The sequence below is a fragment of the Astyanax mexicanus genome, chromosome 5, assembly GCF_023375975.1.
Source record: "Astyanax mexicanus isolate ESR-SI-001 chromosome 5, AstMex3_surface, whole genome shotgun sequence".
Taxonomy (NCBI): Eukaryota; Metazoa; Chordata; class Actinopteri; order Characiformes; family Acestrorhamphidae; genus Astyanax; species Astyanax mexicanus.
In genome coordinates, this window is record NC_064412.1 from 17,080,622 (window position 1) to 17,100,948 (window position 20,327).

The window sequence follows — 20,327 nt, forward strand, 5'->3', positions numbered from 1 at the left end:
TTTCATTGTAGAATTAACAATTTAACAATTTAAATAAAAATAAATTAGTTAGTAATAATTCAACATGCAACATTCAAACTGTAAATTTCAGCCTACGTAACAGAGCTTTAATTAATAATATATTTCAGTAATATGTTTGCTTTTTTTAATGAATCCTCTTAAGAAAGAAAAAAAACTTAGGGCAAATCAGGGCTTATTTCTAAATCATTAAGCCTAATACTTATTACTGATCAACATTTAGGAAATTATTGTTTTAAAGGAGAACTCTTGTGTAAAATGACTTTTGGTGTAGTAAAACGTGGTGTAGTAAAAAAGTGCTTATCTTTGCTGAATACCCCACCTCCACTCTCCCACAGCTTTCCAAGATCATGTTGTTTTGTGCTTTTTGCCCAGCAATCTTTACAACAGCTGCTTCGGGCATATTTTACCCCAATAAATCAGTGTGTTTTAATATTGTGCACTTTTGAAAGTTATTAATGCCTCATTTTAAATGTCAGGGCTCTCCTGATTTTACCAATGAAATGTGGAGCTACTCTGAGTCTGGATAATGTTGTGGATAATGTTGTTAAAAGCGATTTATAAGGGCATAATATGCCCCGAAGCGGACTTTGTAAAGAGCGAAAAAGCACAAAATAACTGGATCTCGGAAAGCTTCTGGAGAATGGAGGAGGCTATTCAACAAAGGTAAGTAATTTTTATCATGTTTTACTTGTTTTGTCTTGTTCTTTTAGTACAAAAACACATCATACTTATTCAATTTTAAAGATTTGTAAAGTTGTATTTTTGCATTGAATTTTAAATCAGATTACATTACTTAAAACTAATAAAAGATTAATCTGCTAGATTATGTTACAGTTACATTTTTAAATAGGTAATCAGTCATTTGTAACAGAAGACATTTTTATAGGAACCCTCCAAACCCTGAAAACAAATACTAGAACAAGAGAAAGGGTGATGGAGGTTGAATGTGAGAGGCAGAGAGAAAGAAGATAGAGGGAGGCAGAGAGTGAGAGAGATAGAGAGTGAGAGGGAGAGAGAGAGAGAGAGAGAGCATATGTAAGGTCAGCTCTAATAATACTGATAAGTCCTGGTCATGGCCACCTCGTCGCCTCATTCTGGTGGGAGTAATGGAGGCGGTGTGGGACAGGTGTGTGCGCGTCTGGCAGGTGTGCGTGTCCACCTGGGATGTGTTCGTGTCTGCGTGTGAGACGAGTGTGTGTCTGCTGGGGTTGTGTGTGAACAGTTTGGAGTTGGGTTATCGCCTGGTCCACTGGATTCCACATATTGCTCTGGCCTTGCTGATCTGGCGGCTCACTCGCAGGAAGATTCGCTATCACACCAATGCTCTTCACGGTATAGCCAGTGTTTGTGTGTGTGTGTGTGTGTGTGTAAATGTGGTGTGTTGGTTCATTATTAGCTCATCCATAGTTTATTAGTTTCAGATTTAGTTTTTTTGTAAAGTGTTTTTTTTTAATTTATTTAATGCACTGTAGTGTGTAAGGGTCAAATACCAGGTTATTTGGATATGTGTTTGTAGATAATGAGTCTCTGTGTCTAAGTGTAAGCGTGTGTGGTATTGGGTTTCCTGATATTTTGGCACATATGGTCAGCCAAGCGGATGACCAGATGACACAACAGTAACTGGTCACACAGCTGGCCAATTTGGTCAGGGGAGGGGCTGCAAATAAAGGGAGTGGCCTTGTTGAACTTGACTTTTTACTACACTCCCATCACTAGTTCTGAAGGACTGATTGGCATTGACTTTAAACCATATTAGGAGGCTATTTGGGTACAGACATAGCACATTTGTTGGTGTATATGCCACTAGAGTAAACGCCCCTGCAGAGAATTAGTACGCCTTAAGAAGATTCCTCTTGACACCTTAAATAACCTCTTAAAGAGAACAAGGAAGGCTGGTGAAGATATACCTGTCAGTTCTGTCAGAATTCTCAAATAAGTTACAGGTAATGTACCCCACCCATTACTACTCATTCCATACTGTGGGATAACCCTTAACTAATGTGTGAGGTGGGTACTTTGTTCAGTGGGGATGTTAAAGCTTCAGGAACAGGGACACTAATCTGGGCCTACTGACTTGACCTAATTAATTGACTGTTACTGCTGGCACGTCAGAGCCCCTTAGACAGCCGAGACAGAAGGAGAGAGTGTGGAAGTGTGTGTGTTACTTAAGGAGCTAGAGAGTTGTAGATTACAGGGCGTTTAATCCTCTCTTAACCATAATCACATTAGAAGACTATTCCAGCAGACTGGGTGATTTTCACCTTTGCTTTCAAACTGAGGAATGCAATGCTACCACACACTGATTTTATATTTGCTTTTATATTTTGTGTTCTATCATAGACATTACCATAGTGTGATAAACTTAAATCAACCTGCATAAACGTTTCACTGTAAAACAAGTCGTATCTTGATCAACCTCACCCTTTACAAAATCCTTCCTGTAACTAAAGATCATTAGCATTCTTATTGGAAGGGTTTCAACAAGTACAGACAGAGACACACACCACTGTGTGTGTGTGTGTGTGTATGATCATGTCACAGCAGAGTGGTATGATTCTTTTTTATCTTTATCACTTAATTTTTATATTGCAGATGGAAAGCATGTTTCAACAAACTCAACGCATGGCTTCTTCAGGGGCTTCTATGGCTCAAGCAGCACAGACCAGGGTAAGTTTGTCTAATCCACTAATCTGACAGTACTTCACATAGATATCATTAATGAAAGTAAGTGGAAATACGTAATAATGCAATAGTAGCAAGGGTGCAGGGGACATCATTTTCACAAGCCTGGAAGACACAGGGGAGGCACAAGGAACAAGCAGAACCAGCTTCAAGCTCTGAGTAGCTTTATTAGAGCCTTTCCAGGAAATGTCATTAGAACACACTGAATGTTCAAGAACTCAAACAGGAAGTACAGACAAGCTAAGCTAGTCAGAAAGACACAACCTAGGAAATGTGGATAAACAAAGACATTTTCAGGAAGCTGTGTATGATATGAAGGTGCATCCCAACAAATTAGAATATAATTGAAAAAAAGTTACTTCATTTTGGTAATTCAGTTAAAAATGTTTATTGAAGATGATTATGGCTTGGAGCTATGAAAGAATGTTGCCTGGTTTCTTTTACAGCCCATAGAAAGCCATGTACTTTGGTGACTTGGGAAAAAGATGGCACCTGGATGCACTGTGGAAAGAATGATAGGTCACTAGAGGGAGTGTGATGCTTTATACAGTGTTCTGCTGAAAAAGTATGGTCGGGGCATTCATATACATGTCAACTTGACAGGCAATACCTACTTAGACATTATTATGGACTAGGTGTATAAAAGATATTCATCAGCAGATACCAGGGTTGAAGCATAGTCAGGGAAATAGCTTAGGTTTGAGGAACAGGTATGAAGTTTTCTTGAGTCTTCTTATAAAATGTGAAGGCCAAGGCCAAGGTAAATGAGCCATGGTAGGGAAGGAAACCAATTCTAAGGATTAATTATATATTGATATAGCATAAACAGTGTAAAGGGAGCAACAGTTGAGGTCAGAGAATTGAGTAGCTTCATTCACTTCTCCATTGGAATTGCAGATACAACATCCACTGGATAAAAACAGGTCATGAAGGAAAATTAAATCAGAAAAGTGACTAGACTTGTCATACTGAACAGAAGCAAGAGAGCATGTTTTCCACAAGTGGCAGGAGTATGATTCTTTTCAAGACTCCAGGTGGCACCCTCTACCAAGGCAGTGGAAGGGAGATATGCTTTAAACTGGTGACTGTGCCGCTAATGCTCATGGAGAACATGGAGGTCTAAAGATACTGTAGGCAATAGCAGGAAGATCATTGGAGTCAAAGCCATTGGCGTCTTTGAGGCAGAGATTGAAACAATAGTGTAAAATAGGAAACAAATGGCGAGGAAAGTTGAGATCAGATATGGAGCAAACCATACCAGGGGTGTGTTTAAGATTCAATTGCAGCAAGAACCGAAGACAGAGGGAAAACAGTTATAGATACAAATGGGCACTGGCCCAGATTCAGTAGGAGTTGCTGAAAAAAGGTGAAAAGGCAGACCAACCACAGTCCACAGAGCACATGTTTATTTAAAGCAGGTTCATCAGTGTCAAGGGATGCTGATCTACTGCAACCTCCTCCTTTGTCCAGGGCCCATGATGGTGGAATACCCAATGTGCCAGTCTTAGTAAACTTGACTAAAGAGTGTTATCATATTCTGTAGTGATATGTCTACTGCTGATTGGTCACTATTATCATTCTGAGCCAAAATGTGTCCCATTTACACACCCACAGAATTGCTGAGAACACCAACAGATAGGCCTACCACTGGTAAATCCTTAACAAAAAAGGGAAACAAAAACGACAAAGGTATAAACTAAAGGAGGTCATTTAAGGAATCATAAAGGAACAAATAAGATCCACTGTGGAGAACGTTCTGACCAGCTACATCACTGTGTGAAACGGCAGTGCCAAGGCCCTGCAGAGAGTGGTGAAAACTGCCAAGTACATCACCGCAGCTGCCCTCCCACCCATACAGTACAGGACATCTACAACAAGCGATGCCTGAGAAAGGCAATCAGCATCTCCTCCAACTCCTGCCACCTGGAAAGAGGTACAGAAACATCATAGCCAGGATCACCAGACTCAAGAACAGCTTTTTCCCCGCATGCTGTTAAACTGGAATCAAAGATGCAAAGCTGGCCACCTTCCCTTTAACAGGAATTTGGGGCAGTTTCTTTGGTACAGATACCAAGATAACATTACAAAATGAGTTTCTAAATAACGGCAAGCTAGCACCGTTCAGCTCTTAATCCTCACTACTGCTCCTGGTGCACTGCAGCTGTTTCTGCCCAACGCTCTGGGCATGTGTGCCTACTGTATCTCACGTGTAAGTGTGTGAGTGTGTGTGTTCTCACTAGTGTGTATGTGTGTGTTCACTGCACTGATAGGTAAAGTATGACTTGTATGGTTGTCTTGTCTTGTGCCAAGTTGGAAGGAAGAATTGGTAACAGAACAGATCACAAAGAGTGTAATTGGGCAGGTGTCTGTCTCATGAGTATTTGTGGATTTTTAAGAGTTGTCAGGGGGTTGGAATAGTCTGTGTCACTGCATGCCAAGGCAAAGAGGGAGGGGGTTATAGGGTGTCCCCCATGTACAGATTCATTACTCACCCCCAGAGTCTGAGAGAGAGCAGGCTAGCAGAAAGAAGGAGAAATTACTCTATCTACTACCTGTAGCTTCTAATTCTCTCCTGTTCTGCTTTAGGCCAGTCTGTCACAATGCAGGCCACACCGGTGGATCCCACCACAATGGGCGTGGGGAAGGCCATTGCTGTTCTTACCTCTGGAGGAGACGCACAGGGTGAGTGGGTCTTGTTTATGGGGGTATGGTACAAAATGTCATATAGTAAAATAGTAAAAAGTAAATAGTATTTATATTCCCCAGAAAGAGTAAGTGCTGTTTGTGTAAGAAAAATAAAATAGTGATGAGTCTTCAGAGGTAAAGATTGACATACAGTATATGCACTGTAGGGCTGTTGATGTTGTAAAATTGTTATCATAGCTGTGTGATGCGACTGATTCAAAATCTCTTGTACTTGATCTGTATTCAACTGGAAAAGGACGGATTAATGATATTTTCTGACACAAATGTATCTGTTAGATCTGTTATTTAAGTATTTAAGCCTTAAAGTGGTTTAGGTGTGCAGAAATGCTGCATTAAGGACCAATACTGTAAGATATTTATAAATATGTAGATATAATTCAGGATTAAGCAGTGTAGGTCACTGATTTAACATAAAAAAACTGTGCAGGAATAATGCATTATTGTATGTAAATTTCATGATTATACTCTATAGACTACTCTAGATGTTTGCAGGTCGCCCAGGTCCTGAAACCATAACTGACTAGCACTGAAGATGAAGCCCCGCAAAACAAGCAATGTGATTCTCAGACCTGAAAGGTTGTGAGAGGTCACAGAACTTTCACTGTGACCTTTTAGTCAACCTTTAGCCAGTGGACCTTTGACTTTATCTGGTATCATCTGGTAACCCCAAAGATCCCCTAGCTTTTACACTCCCTCTCTCACTTTCTCTCTCACTCTCTGTCTGTCTGGAGGCAGTTATATTTAGCTAAATGACCTTTGCTGGGGTTGCAGTTGAGAGGTGGGCAATGAGGTTTGCTCTCTCCTGTGACTTGCAGCTAAACCGACACTTGAGCTGCACTGCTCGCCCTTTCAATGGGCCTAAAGCAATGAGTGGGTTAGTTTACTGGCTGTGTATTTTTTTCTGTGCGAACATGTGTTAGACTAGCTGACTAGATAAAAGGTTTGGACAGCGGCCAGGTGTAAGTTAATTTCACCCACTGTGGGTGGTCTGTAGCACACTGTGAATCTCTCTGTTTTAGGTAACTAAAGGTCGTAGCAGTGCATTAGTGATCAAGTGATATGGTAAAAAATTAAAAGAACAGAACAACAGCTAATTGCAGAGAGCAATCTATGCTGTTAAGACAAATCCAGCTAAAATACACTGAAAGTCTGAGAGTGAAGCAGTAATTAGTACAAACACTGTATGACTGTAGATACAATTACAGTGAAACAACATTTTTAAAAGTAAGGCAAAACATTTGCCTGTAGAAACCTGTTAAATAACATGCATATCTGTATGCATGTCTCATGTTCAGGTCACTCTGCATAAAAAAGTGAGATTCCCAACAGTATTTGCCATAGTAAATCGTCATTGAAGTGCAAGTTTATGTCAGCACAGAAAACCCCCTGAAGTACCCCCCCCCCCCCCCCAAGTGCATATTAAAGCTATCCAGAGCTTATCAAAACAGAGCAGGTGCACCCCGTAGACAGGACTTATAAATAACAGCTTTCATATAAATGTAACGAATGTAGAGAAACCATAATATTTCCTTTACCCAGCATTCAATTTAGTCATGAATAATTTCTTCGTGTTAGTTGGAACTTTCTAGCTTGCACTGATGCTGCTGCACATCATGTGCTATTTGACTCTCTGCCACAGATCAGATCGCTAGTATTTAAATAATTTTGCTTGTTATTTTACTAGATGTGTTTATGCAAATACATATAAAATATAACAAATAAATAAATAATATAAACACATTAGAATGTCATTAGATGTCATTAGATGTTTATCTGTGTTTTTTACATCAAACTGTTTAGCTGATATACTGAATGCATGGAAAGTTAAAATAAAATATAGTTTATTGCATAGTGTCAGTGTCAGTAGGTTTTACATTTGTAATTGTCAGATTTGCATGTTTTTATGATAAAACCATATATAATTCTAACTGTCAGGAATCCAGAAGAATGCTGTAGAATTTGGTTGAGGTTTAAAGGTTATATGTTTTGAGCCCTCTACTAGAAATGTCCAAATGGAGTTCTAAGCAACTAATTTCTCTGCTATTTCACTCCAGTACTTGTTTTACTAATGATAATACTTTGTTTTACATGTTTACAGGTATGAATGCTGCAGTTAGGGCTACAGTGAGAGTTGGCATTTATACAGGTGCTAAAGTCTACTTTGTGCATGAGGTACGTATGACATACACACACAAAGCAGGACAGTTTATGTGTTTGCTTGTATGGAGGGATGTTAAAAAAAAGAAGTTTTTTCATTTATGAACATGGTGTATGTATATGCTGTGTGTAGGGATATCAGGGTCTAGTGGATGGAGGAGACCACATTCGCCTGGCAACATGGGAGAGTGTATCCATGATGCTGCAACTGGTAAGAATGATCCTTTTCATTAACAAAATAATAAAGAAAATATTCAGACATCATAAGCTGCTTCTATTATGTAAGTCATGTTAACTAGTTGTTACACTGTTATGAAGACATTGTTATCAAGAATGTAATTATTTTTTCACTGGAATACTGGAAGTAGTTTTTGGAAAATAGTGTCACTGTCATGAAGTGTATCTCTATCTCTATTTTGATAATTTGACATTTTTTGGAATTTGGGAGTTTTTTTCATTATTAATGACTGGACCAATTGAAACTCAGAAAAATGACTTGGAATAAAATCTTTTTAAATGGTTCTTTACGAAAAGATCTCATAAAGTTGTCATGTTGTAGATTTGAGGGTTTTGTTGGACATAGAGGAGAGCATTTGTTGTACATAGTTCTTTAACCTCCTTACAGAAAAGTGTGCAGTTTACAGAGTTAGAAAAAAATCATGATCTGGCATGTGTTACACATTCTCCAAACTACGTTTTGGAGCAGCTGATGGGCACTATTGGCAAATTACAACAGAATGTTGGTGTGGTTGTTGGCTACACAAGCTTTGCAGTAGCCAAGTAATGATAGGAGACATTCCAACAATATGTAGGAATTGTCAGTGATGGAAAGTAGGGAGATAATTGGGCAAAACTTCAAAAAAAGTCAGAACAGTTATGTTTTTTTGTACAAAAAAAAAAAAAAAAAGGAGAGGTACAATAGCGGTGTGTTACAGGGTGTGCTGTTGTGATGTAACATGCAGTAATGTTGGTGCAAAATAGCTAAATGTAATAAGTTCAGTCAAAGATATCCAGTTAATGGCTTATTCAAAGAGCTTCATTTAATGAGACATGCATTATATACAAACACACACTCCCCCACACACACACACAATCTACACTTCCCGTATCCATGTTTTTTTTTTTTTTTGGCATAACACCAACTCATCAAAAATTCTGCAGATTTTGTTTTTGTATGTATGAGTTTGTTCTGTCGTTTATGTGCACTTGTCGTTGGTGTCGAATGAAAAACAAGTATCTTCAGTTTACTACAAAATTTTAACATACAAACCACCACAGTGCATCAACATTTCAGGATGAATGGACTAATGAAATTGTCAAAAATGTCCTGAAATTAACTGTTTTTTTTTTTTTTAACATAGACTTACATTAAACGTAATGAAGGTTTTACCTCTCTCCTGTAAAGTTGCTGTTTTAGAGATACATGTTTTTTATTGGACAGCAATGTTATTTTTAAAATATTTTATTTCTTATATGACTTGATAGCACCATGTTTCTCTCTCTAAATCCAAATACAATTGAACTGAACTGCAATTAAAAGTGGTTAATTGGATAAATTAGGTACATTTTTTTACATGTAAGTTAATGTTATTTATTTATTCCAAATAATTGTAATGGGTCCATTCATCAAAAATGTTCAGACAATGTAAAGAACTGATGTGTTGAAATGACACAATGTAAAAATAGTTGCATTAGATCAAGCTTAGGCTGGAAAACACTGCAGTTCTTCTTTAAGGAATGAAATGGAACAGACTTTCCATTTCAGACTAGAGATCCACTTCCACGTGACCAGTGGTGTCATTGTGGGCCGGCATGCTCACCCGCACCTTGATTAACTAAAGCTCTAAGCCCACTAAAACACACTAAACATTCTACCAAAATATAATCACTACCATGCAGACTGTGCTGCTAACCTCTTACATTTTTTGCCAGGGTGGCACTGTGATTGGCAGTGCCCGCTGTAAGGATTTCCACACTAAAGAGGGCCGCACTAAAGCAGCGTGTAACCTGGTGAAGCTGGGCATCACTAACCTGTGTGTGATCGGGGGAGACGGCAGCCTCACGGGGGCCAATGAGTTCCGCACTGAGTGGAGTGAGCTGCTCCAGATCCTGCTGAAAGCAGGTGCGGCTCACACCAGCCAGCACTACACTAACTGATTAAAACAGAAAAACCTTATTCATTACTAATTACAGCAAAAAGTAGAATAGTAAACGAGTGAAGTATTAACAGATTTACATTAACTCTGCATCTGTGTAAATACAGGTGATTAACAAATTAAAGACATTCCAAGTAAGGTAAGTTTAGTCACCCTGAGATATCAGAGCAACTTCAATACGTCTTGGTGTCATCTTAAACCATGGTAGGAAAATGCCCCCAGAGCATAATGGAGCCACCTAACCCCCTGATGCAGTCAGACCTTTACATTTTTTGGTATATTTCTGCTTTCTAGTATAGAAACAATATATATTGCCAAGCAAAATACAGTTCCAATTATTGACTATAATAATGTTAATGTCAGTTGAAAATATGTGTCAAAGTCCATATTGAATGAACTAATAGAAATAACCAAAAAGGACAGAAAAATGTGGCCTTTTGGAGATACATATTTTTTTACAATCCAATGTAATCTTTTAAAGATACCTGAATACCACGTGGTCTTTTAGAAGGAACAAGTTATTGTTCACAGCTACACTTATTGTATTTCTCCACTGTTTTTTAAGGTTATTCTATCGATACCACCCGTCTGTACCTGGAAGCACTATTTTAATATCATAATCTAATTTTAGTGTGCAAAGCCTAACTATAGCTATACTCTTAACCGACCAGATGTTTCTTGATCATCTGATCAACTATGATCATTGTAATGAGAAAGCATTACAATTACAATTACAGGTAATTTGTTTGCCTGTCTCTGCAGGTAAGATCACAGCAGAGGAGGCCAGGCGTTCCTCTCATCTGAACATCGTAGGGATGGTCGGCTCCATAGATAATGATTTCTGTGGAACTGACATGACAATCGGAACCGACTCAGCCTTACACAGGATCATTGAGGTGGTGGACGCCATTACAACTACAGCTCAGAGGTATGTACACAGGCACAGACAGAATATTTAACATAAACCTTTCCTGTAACCTTTTCATAAACTTTTCTCTGCTTTGATGAGAACTGTGTGTGTTTAGCACTGACTTATTACCGCTACAAGAGAGTTTTAATATTTAGAGGTTTTTGTCTCAATCTATTATAATAAAATTAAAAATAAATTAAAATACATTCCTGAGACAGCTCTGCTCCATTGGCCAAAACAACTGGAAAACATAAAATACCTAAACCGTTTTGTTTCAGTCTGTTATTTTTTTATTTTGATTGCTAGATAAAATTAGCTGATTGAAGGTGCAAGATATCTGCATGGAAGATCTGCCAAATTAAATATCTATAACTGCATATTTCAGGACACATGTTTTTTTGAAGTGCTTTAAGAGATGACATTTTAATATAAGTTATCATTTACATATTGATGCTATCATGCAAAAACCTTGTATCTCCACAATGGGAAATTAAAAAATGTAATGGTAAAAGGTAAACATCTATTTAAATACAGAAATCAAAGTTTTTGTGTCACAAAAAAGTGGGAAATTGTCTTTTTAAAAAATAATTGTGATTGCATAATTAAAAAAAAGATGTATAATAACATAGAATATGTCTCAACTCACCTTTAGCCCATTACATTTTCAACTAAAGGGGAAAATGGCAGTATAATGAGTAACACTGGCTCAGAGCACAAGCTTGTAATTGATTTCTGGGCCTGACTTTTGGCTGGGTATTCAGGCCTGGTCACTGGAGGTTAAGATTAAGGTCAGGACGGATGTGGAAGCGCTGATGCTCACCGGTGATGAGATTTTACACATCACAACGCATTTCTCACAGACCTTCGCATCTAGATGTCTAGAAGACAAAATCCAATTTGTCTCTATCTCCTTCTCTCTACAGTCATCAAAGAGCTTTCATTCTGGAGGTGATGGGCAGACACTGTGGGTATGTAAGCATAGACAATTTTCTTTACTTTTCTGTTTGTGTATTAATCTGTATTAATATACTCTTCTACTGCATTTGTGTAGATATTTGGCATTAGTATCGGCTCTGGCAAGCGGTGCTGACTGGGTCTTTATTCCTGAGATGCCTCCAGATGATGGCTGGGAGGATCACCTGTGCAGGAGACTTGCCAATGTAACACACACATGAATACACACAAATACAGACATGAATATCAACACATACAGACAAGGCCAGAAGTATGAAAGCAAATGTTTGCAAAAAGTTGATTTGTGCACAACAAACACATGACAATGGGACAGTTTCACGGGCAGAAATTAAGCATATTGTCGGACTACACAGTATTGTGAATGGAGATTTTTTATTAAAATGAAAATGTGGTCTACAAATAGGCTTAATTCCTGTCGTAGGCCTAGTTTTTAAAGAAAAACGTCTAAATTGAAGAATTAGAGGAATTTAGCAGTAGAATCACCAGTAGCAACACATGTTATGATCAGATCATTGAATGCTGTTGCTGCTGGAGATTAGGAAGGTCTGTACACCTGTACACCTCAGATCATAATGACAGCGTATTAGTCCACTGGATCTCTTAGAGCAGAAGCTGAGCTGTTTTGAGAGTGAGGGGAGGCTTTACCCAGTATCAGTATAGTGTTTCTAAATACCCAGTGAGTGTAATTCTCATCTTAATTATGAGCACTGCCTATAATCTCTCTTACAAAAAGTTTATTAAGTTCTTGTGTTGCTTCCAAACATTTCCATTCAATATAAATTCAGCTTATCATTAAATTAATATTATTGAGATATGATCACTCTCCATCTCAGGTATGCTATGTACATGTCAGTAATGGATATGTCTGCTTTCTCCTTCAGCAAAGAAGCCTGGGCTACCGTCTGAATGTCATCATTGTGGCTGAGGGAGCTATGGATCGCAGTGGGAAACCCATTACGTGTGAAATGATCAAGAATGTAGGAATCTCCACAGATTTACCACACAATCTGAATATACAGTGCTGGTTCTGGTTCTGCACACAGTGTTTCTGTTTTGTCTGTGTTTAGCTCGTCACTAAGAAGCTGGGATTTGACACTCGAGCTACCATCCTGGGTCATGTGCAGAGAGGAGGAACACCTTCAGCCTTTGACAGAATCCTAGTATGTTAGTGTTTATCACTATGATCTGATAAATGTCTGAGTGCTACAGGAATGGGTATCATTGATGTGGGATGTGAGTGTTCTCCTCACTCTTTCAGGGCAGCAGGATGGGGGTGGAAGCTGTGATGGCTCTGCTTGAGGCCACTCCTGAAACACCTGCCTGTGTGGTCAGTCTGTCCGGGAATCAGGCTGTGAGGCTGCCCCTCATGGAGTGTGTGCAAGTGGTAAGACTTCAACACTTTTTTAATTCTCATTATTCTGAACTGAAATTCCAGGAAAGTGCCCTATTACTAGTTTTGCACCAGAGCTACAAGGCTTATATAGCTAACGAGCATTAAGAAATGTATATTCCACCAACCATTATCATTCAGACTGCAGGTCTTAATAATCACACACTTGATTCAAACCATCTTGAGGGATCACAAATAGATTTTGATTTCTCACCGAGTGTAACATATACATATTCTGCTTCCTATTATTTTATTATGTACTCACTTACTTACTTACTTACACTTATATAGCACCTTTCTGCCAGTCAAAGCACACAAGGATGCTCACAATTACATTCCACACACACTCAACACACACCGAAGACAAGCGGCATCCAATCGCGCACAGCGTACTCTCAACCGAAATGAACGTCCACCTGGAGGACTGCATGGGGCACTGTGGAGTTGACCACAAGGGCAATCCAATTTTCTGGGAAATTTAGAATATCCAAATGTTCTGATATTCATATCTTTGGGCTATTTGAGAAAACCAGACTCCCCAGATGAAAACCCAGGCAGACACAGGGAGAACATGGAAACTCCACCCAGATATGGACTTGAACCCAAGACCCCAGCACTGGGAGGCAAACATACTAACCACTAAATCACTGAGCAAAGGAAATATTTTTAATACACTTATCTGCCCTTTTCTGCTGGTGTTTCCAGCACCAATTGTAAAATGAATGTAATTTTTGTTATAAATCAGCACTATGTCTGCACTTTGGTGAAGTAAGAACTACAAAATACTGTTAAGCCCAAATCACATTTGTGAAAAATCTTTCCATATGTTTATTTCACTTTCAGTGGCTGTTCTTTATCTCTCATTTTGTAAAATGCCTGTAAAAGGCTTGTCATTTAGCAGTAGCTCAAAGCATACATTTCAATGGAGGGAAGAAAAGGAGCAAGAAATGCCAATTACTGAATGATGCTTAACAACAGTGTACAACAGCAGTGTCTATATCATGATTCTAGTAACTATGTGGATGAAAACTTTGTGTTATTTGTGTGATGCATTTACTGAAAGCATATCTGATTTTTACACTGGGAGAAACTAACACACTAACCTGTGTGAAGGCTGTACTGTAGCACTACCTGGCTAGATGTAAATTAAGTGCAAATTATGGTGCTACATTACAATTACCAAAAAAAAGATTCAAATAATATTTCTATGAATACTAATATATACTCACAATATTCAGTAATCAAAACACTTACTGTATGTTACACAACAATTAATAAGAAAGAAAAAAGAAATGTTAAAAAATATCAGATCAGTACACATGACCAAAGAATGACAAACATCAGACAAAGACCAAAAAATGATGTGTTTAAAGATGAAATACGTTTTGTTGATAAGTGTAAGGAAAAGTTCAGAAAATTCTCACTTACACACAGCAGAAAGTTGTTAATAAATGTAGATTTTTAAGCTTTTTAGTTGTTGTGGGGCAGTTTCACAGCCCCACAGCTAGGTTAAAAAATTCTTGCACAGTGATTAGTCCTGTACGTTGCTTAATGCTGGTTTGTAATGTGAATTTTCTCTGTTCACCTTTCTCTCTGTTAGACTAAAGATGTAACCAAAGCCATGACAGAGGGCAGGTTTGAGGAGGCTGTAAAGCTCAGGGGAAAGTGAGTGTTGTGTCTGTCTGTCTTTCTGTTTTTCCCTACTGCAGTCTGTTATCTGTAAGTTAATTTAACTGTGTGGTTTTTCTGTTCTGCAGGAGTTTCGAAAACAACTGGAACACATATAAGTTGCTGGCTCATGTAAACCCTGCTGAGGTGAAGGTAAGCTTCTGATCAGCCAAGTGCTGACATTATGATTGGGAGATCATTGGTTTAAATCCTGGTCATGCAGCTTGCCATCAGCTTCCAGAGCCCTGAGAGAGCACAATTGAACTTGCTTTTTTCTGGGTGGGTAGATAGTACAGCCATTTCTCTCTCTTTAGGGTGAGAAGGCGTCTGTGAGCTGATGTATCGGAACCTAGTCGCTGTGCTTTCCTCCGAGCGCGCTGTGATACTATTCGTCAATGCTGCATCAATCAGTTGGCTGACTTCACATGTATCGGAGGAGGCATGTGCTAGTCTTCACCCTCCTTATGTTGTGGCATCACCAGTGATGGGGGATATAGAGCTGAGTAACAGCTGATTAGCGCCTAAATGGGTGGCACAGTTGGCCTAGCTAAATTGGGAGAAAATAGAAAATATATATAAAAAAAAAATCTTTTGACACCGAAATGATAATTTCTCTTTTGTATAGAAACCACGTCTATTAAATTCAGGTTGATTCACTGTACATGTTCAGTTCCTCATTATACTCATACTGTATCTCGGTTATGTCTCTTTGTCCACACACCTTTGTTCTTTAGAGTAACATAAATATCGCCCTCATGAACGTGGGTGCCCCATGCTCCGGTATGAATGCAGCAGTACGCTCTGCAGTCAGGATCGGCATCCTACAGGGACATCACATGTTGGCCATACATGACGGATTTGAGGGTCTTGCCCATGGAAATGTAAATACTGCATGCACATGAAAATACACATGCATTTCAGTTAAATATTTGCTTAATTAAAACGCCCACATTAACTCATCTTCTCGTTTCCAGATTGAGCCGATTTCTTGGGCCGCTGTTGGGAACTGGACGGGGCAGGGTGGCTCTAATTTGGGAACTAAGAGGTATTACAATTAATCAGAGAATGACACATCAGACACCAAAATAAAAGCAGGCAGTGCTGTAACCCCAAAATGCATAATTAAATTTAATAATTAAGCAAATATGCAATATTCCCATCTATAGGATGAGTTTAAAAATGTCAGGCCTTGCTGCAGAAACGTGTTTTTCAGCTCCAGTTTTTGTCCCCTTGCAGGGTTGCCAAATATGCAATATTCCTGTCTCTTGGGTTAGTTTGAAATTGCAGTCCAGTTGTATATGATGAATAAGAATCAACTGAATTATTTTTTTGTGTTTCTTTCATATTATCAGAATGTACTCGTATAATTATATTTGAGGTATAATGACATAAATATAGATGGAATTGATTATTTATGTAAATAAATTGTGTAAAAATCATGAAAAAAAATGTGTCTGCAAATAAAATGCATAATTATTTTAAAAAGGTAAAGCAACTTGTTGCTGTAACAAAAAATATATAGTATATCTGTTTTTTAATGTTTTTCACTTTTAGGTATAATTTTAATCCAGCAGTTGTTTTTTTTATATTATGTCTGAATATTATGATATACAGACAAAAAGAGATTCTTCATAATACACTGTAAAATTCCCTTTTTTTGCATGGTAGTACAAAGAAATGACAATGACCATATGGGTATTTAAATTAGCAGCTGCATTTCTGCTGTCCTGATTTCCTGTGTTTGGTCATTAATTATGTTTTTTTTTCCCAGTAAAGTCTAATAAAAATATAAAGCATAGAACAGTCCTGCAGAGACTCTGTAAATCAGTGTTATGTTATGTCAGTTGCTTTTTGTAACTCTTTGTCTCCCTCTGTCTGTGTTGATGTGTAGGAGCCTGCCAGCCAGCATGATGGAGGAAATCAGTCTGAATATTGCTAAGTTTAATATTCATGCTCTGGTCATCATTGGGGGATTTGAGGTAAGAAATTAAGATTAGGTTAAATAATTCAATCCAGATTTTGCATGCACTAAACATCTTAACCCTGGATGGCCATTTATATCATACAAACTAACATACTGTGAGAAAATATAAGAGCCATGTTTTTTTGACAAATGCTGTAGTACTAAAAAATAAATCTAAGATTTAAAACTGAAATATAGTTTTAATATTTGTCTGTCATTTATCGAACAGATGGTTTTGCAGGTTGTGGCCATGGTTGATACTCAACTGCATATCTCTCTCTCTGTCTGTATCTCTCTCTCTCTTTCTCTCTTTTAGGCGTTTGTGGGAGGTTTAGAGCTGGTGACTGGTAGAGAGAAGTATGAGGAATTGTGTATTCCTATCGTTGTTATTCCAGCCACCGTGTCCAATAATGTTCCTGGATCCGACTTCAGCGTTGGAGCTGACACTGCTCTCAACACCATTACATCAGTGAGCAATGCACACACACACACACGCACACACTCACACAAAAGCACACAAGATACACACATTCCTAACTCCATCTTTGTGTGTGCATAAGACATGTGACAGGATAAAGCAGTCGGCAGCTGGAACGAAACGCAGGGTTTTCATAATTGAGACGATGGGAGGATATTGCGGATATCTGGCAACCATGGCAGGCCTCGCTGCAGGAGCGGATGCTGCATACATCTATGAGGAACCTTTTGGCATCCATGACCTGGAGGTAACAGAGGGTGTATTAATAGGTAGAAACAGTGATGTGGTAGAAACAGTACAGACATGTGGATAACAAGCTAGAATAGAGGTTACATCAAAAATAGTGTCATTGTGAATTTATTGGTGCTGCATTGTTTATTTCGCAGATAAATGTTGAGCATTTGGTGGAGAAGATGAAGACCACTGTGAAGAGAGGCCTCATCCTCAGGTGGGCTTCTATGACTTTATTTGCTTTATTTATTTTTTATTTTTTTATAGTCATAATTTTCAGTGTACCATCACACAAGAAGAATTTCAAAACATATCCCATTCAATATAGTATGTACAAAAGTATCCAGACACAGTCCAGTCAGAATATTATAACCACCTCCTCCACTATTTCGACACCTATTGTCCATTTTATCAGCTCCACTGACCATAAATGGTCCTTTTTAAGGTTCTGTTTTTATAGACTGTAGTCCTTCTCTTTCTCTGCATGCTTCATTAGCCTCCTGCTCTTCAATTGTCAGGACTCGACAGGACCACAACAGAGCAGGTATTATTTGGATGGTGGGTAATTCTCAGCATTGCTGTGACAGCGACATGGTAGTGGTGTGTGTGTGTGTGTTATTGTTTGTTCTTGTGTTGGTACAAGTGGATCAGACACAGCAGTGTTGCTGAAGTTTTTAAACACCTCAGTGTTGAAAATAGTCCACCAGCCTAAAGTATCCAGTCACAACATCCTGCGGGCAGCATCTTGTGAACACTGCTAAAGGACCAGAGGATGATCAGTAGAAACAAGGTGGAACAGCTAGGTAGGAGTGTCTAATAGAATGGGGGACAGTGATTAAAAACTCCAGCAGCACTACTGAATCTGATCCACTTGTACCAGAACAACACATGCTAACACCCCTACCACCACCACGTCATTGTCACTGCAGTGCTGAGAACAGTTAAGGTGGTCATAATGTTCATACTGGACTGTGAGCTCGTGGATCGGTTGTGTATTCATAGCTTGTTTAATCGCTATAGAAAAGCACTGCCAATGTAACAAGGCACTCTAGCGCAGCCATGCCCAGTGCCATTCAGTAGAGAGAGGGTACACAAAACTCTGAACTATAATCTTTAGAGCACTGGAGCTCCTGTCAATCTAGTTATATTGAGCAGTTTGCCTTTGTATTATTCGCATTATTAACATATTTCTCATTTCTGCACAGGAATGAGAATTGTAACTCCAACTACACCACAGACTTCATCTTTAACCTTTACACAGAAGAGGGCAAAGGAGTTTTCGACTGCCGCAAAAATGTGCTGGGCCACATGCAACAGGTTCTAGTGCTGCTGCTCTTTAACTGTGATCTTTGATTCTTTAATCTGTCTTTGTGATCAGCTCTCTGACCATCTCCCAATCTGTGCTTCTCTCAGGGTGGAACTCCATCTCCATTCGACAGGAACTTCGGAACTAAGATGGGAGCTAAAGCAGTGCTGTGGCTGACTGATAAACTGAAGGAGTGCTACAGACATGGTTAGTGACAGCTTGATAAGGAGGGAAGGAGGGAAAATGTATCTGTGCTGATGGCTGTGGTGGTCTGGAAGTGAGTTGTGTTCAGTTAAATATCTGGCGTATTGCTATCTTGGCAACAGAAAACAAGCGGCACCACTGACTAAAAAAAAAACCATCCTAGACAGACGTCAGCAGTCAGATGTTCATTGCTATCTTGACAAAAAAAGGTGCGCTGTGTGTGCTCAATGCAAGTAAACCCCTGCTCATTACACACCTTTTAAAACTTTTACATCAACAATAACCAGAACACCAAATAAAATAACCTTACTGCTCCCGTAAATGACCTGCTCATGCACCTTCACAGCCTGAAGAGCAGATCAGTTTTCTCTGCTTAGAAGCTCAGAAACGTTGCGCAGTTTAAATGCCAATCCGTCAAAATCGGTTTATTTCATGCTGCACCCAAAACACATCCATGATTAATTAAGAGAATTAGTACATGTCTTTTGTGCATTTTGAGCCACACAAGGTGTACTTTTCCCATTGTTACGACAGCAAAGACACACCGACACGTTCCAAATCAAGCGGTGTGCTGCGCAGTTGGCATATAGATTTATAGATAAATTAGGGCCCTATGACTGCACCTAAAAAATTTTAATACAAAATACAAGACTATGGGCCCTTTAAACGTCCTTCGATAAAACAAATATGCCCAGTTTCATAGCTCTGGTTTTAACTGTTTGCACACGCAGGTCGTATCTTTGCCAACACGCCGGACTCCGCCTGTGTGCTGGGCATGAGGAAGAGAGCTTTGGTCTTCCAGCCTCTTGCTGACCTCAAAAGCAACACAGACTTCGAGTAAGTGATCATTCTGTCATGTCCTTCTGCTTCCTGGGAAGTTGTTGTTAATTCACTTTATCATGCCATTTATTTGTCCTTCCTAGGCACCGTATCCCCAAGACTCAGTGGTGGCTAAAGCTGAGGCCCATTCTGAAGATTTTGGCCAAATACAAGATCAGTTTGGACATCTCAGAGAAGACAGCTTTGGAGAGTGTGATCAAGAAGAGAGGAACAGTCTAAACACACGAAATCTTACACTGGTGCTCCTGCTGTACTCGGTTTACACCATGCACACGCCAGTCCAGACACGGTTTCCATCCGAAACCACACACTCGGAGCGCGTGTTTGTGTACTCATGCAAGCTTACCACTTCCTTCTTCTGCCCTATTTCTTCATTTAACATCTATGACTTCTTGTCTGTCTCTGTTCTGTATTTTAACACCATCTTTACATCTTTACATGCCTTGATTCCACACTTTGGTTCTCCTTTTGTCGCATGTGGTCCTGTATTGTGTGCAAAAATAAATGTGGGACTCCTTTTATCACATTAAGACATTGAAGCAATAAAATGCTTCCCTGAAAGTCTGCTAGAGTGGAACAATTTACTTAAGAAACTCAAAACAGATACACAAAAAAAAGAGAAAAACATATTAGAACTGGT

At 38.9% G+C, this 20,327-nt stretch overlaps 1 protein-coding gene across 2 annotated transcripts; it reads left to right on the top strand.

Annotated features, from left to right (window-relative positions):
- The first annotated feature begins 1,099 nt into the window (after positions 1-1,099).
- pfkmb (phosphofructokinase, muscle b) lies at positions 1,100-20,251 on the top strand. 2 transcript variants are annotated; one of them, XM_049479569.1, is made up of 24 exons: positions 1,100-1,353; positions 2,614-2,696; positions 5,295-5,385; positions 7,508-7,581; positions 7,700-7,777; positions 9,499-9,688; positions 10,485-10,650; positions 11,556-11,600; positions 11,684-11,792; positions 12,489-12,584; positions 12,675-12,767; positions 12,866-12,991; positions 14,598-14,662; positions 14,755-14,818; positions 15,400-15,546; positions 15,640-15,710; positions 16,557-16,644; positions 16,945-17,097; positions 17,189-17,353; positions 17,493-17,554; positions 18,543-18,654; positions 18,751-18,850; positions 19,579-19,684; positions 19,771-20,251. In XM_049479569.1, the coding sequence occupies exons 1-24, from the start codon at positions 1,128-1,130 to the stop codon at positions 19,904-19,906; spliced, it is 2,646 nt and encodes an 881-aa protein (XP_049335526.1). In that variant the 5' UTR covers positions 1,100-1,127; the 3' UTR covers positions 19,907-20,251. The 2 variants fall into 2 exon arrangements, with proteins under 2 accessions (XP_049335526.1, XP_015462611.3); XM_015607125.3 differs by lacking the exons at positions 1,100-1,353; positions 2,614-2,696 and having other exon boundaries at positions 5,189-5,385.
- The last annotated feature ends 76 nt before the right edge of the window (positions 20,252-20,327 follow it).

What these genes read in the sequence shown, in the direction of transcription:
- pfkmb (XM_049479569.1), top strand. Translation starts at nt 1,128, where the DNA reads ATGGAGGCGGTGTGGGACAGGTGTGTGCGCGTCTGGCAGGTGTGCGTG. An exon ending in CTCTGGAGGAGACGCACAGG is followed by an intron (nt 5,386 to 7,507) that starts GTGAGTGGGTCT and finishes ACATGTTTACAG; the next exon opens with GTATGAATGCTGCAGTTAGG. An exon ending in GAAGGAGTGCTACAGACATG is followed by an intron (nt 18,851 to 19,578) that starts GTTAGTGACAGC and finishes TTGCACACGCAG; the next exon opens with GTCGTATCTTTGCCAACACG.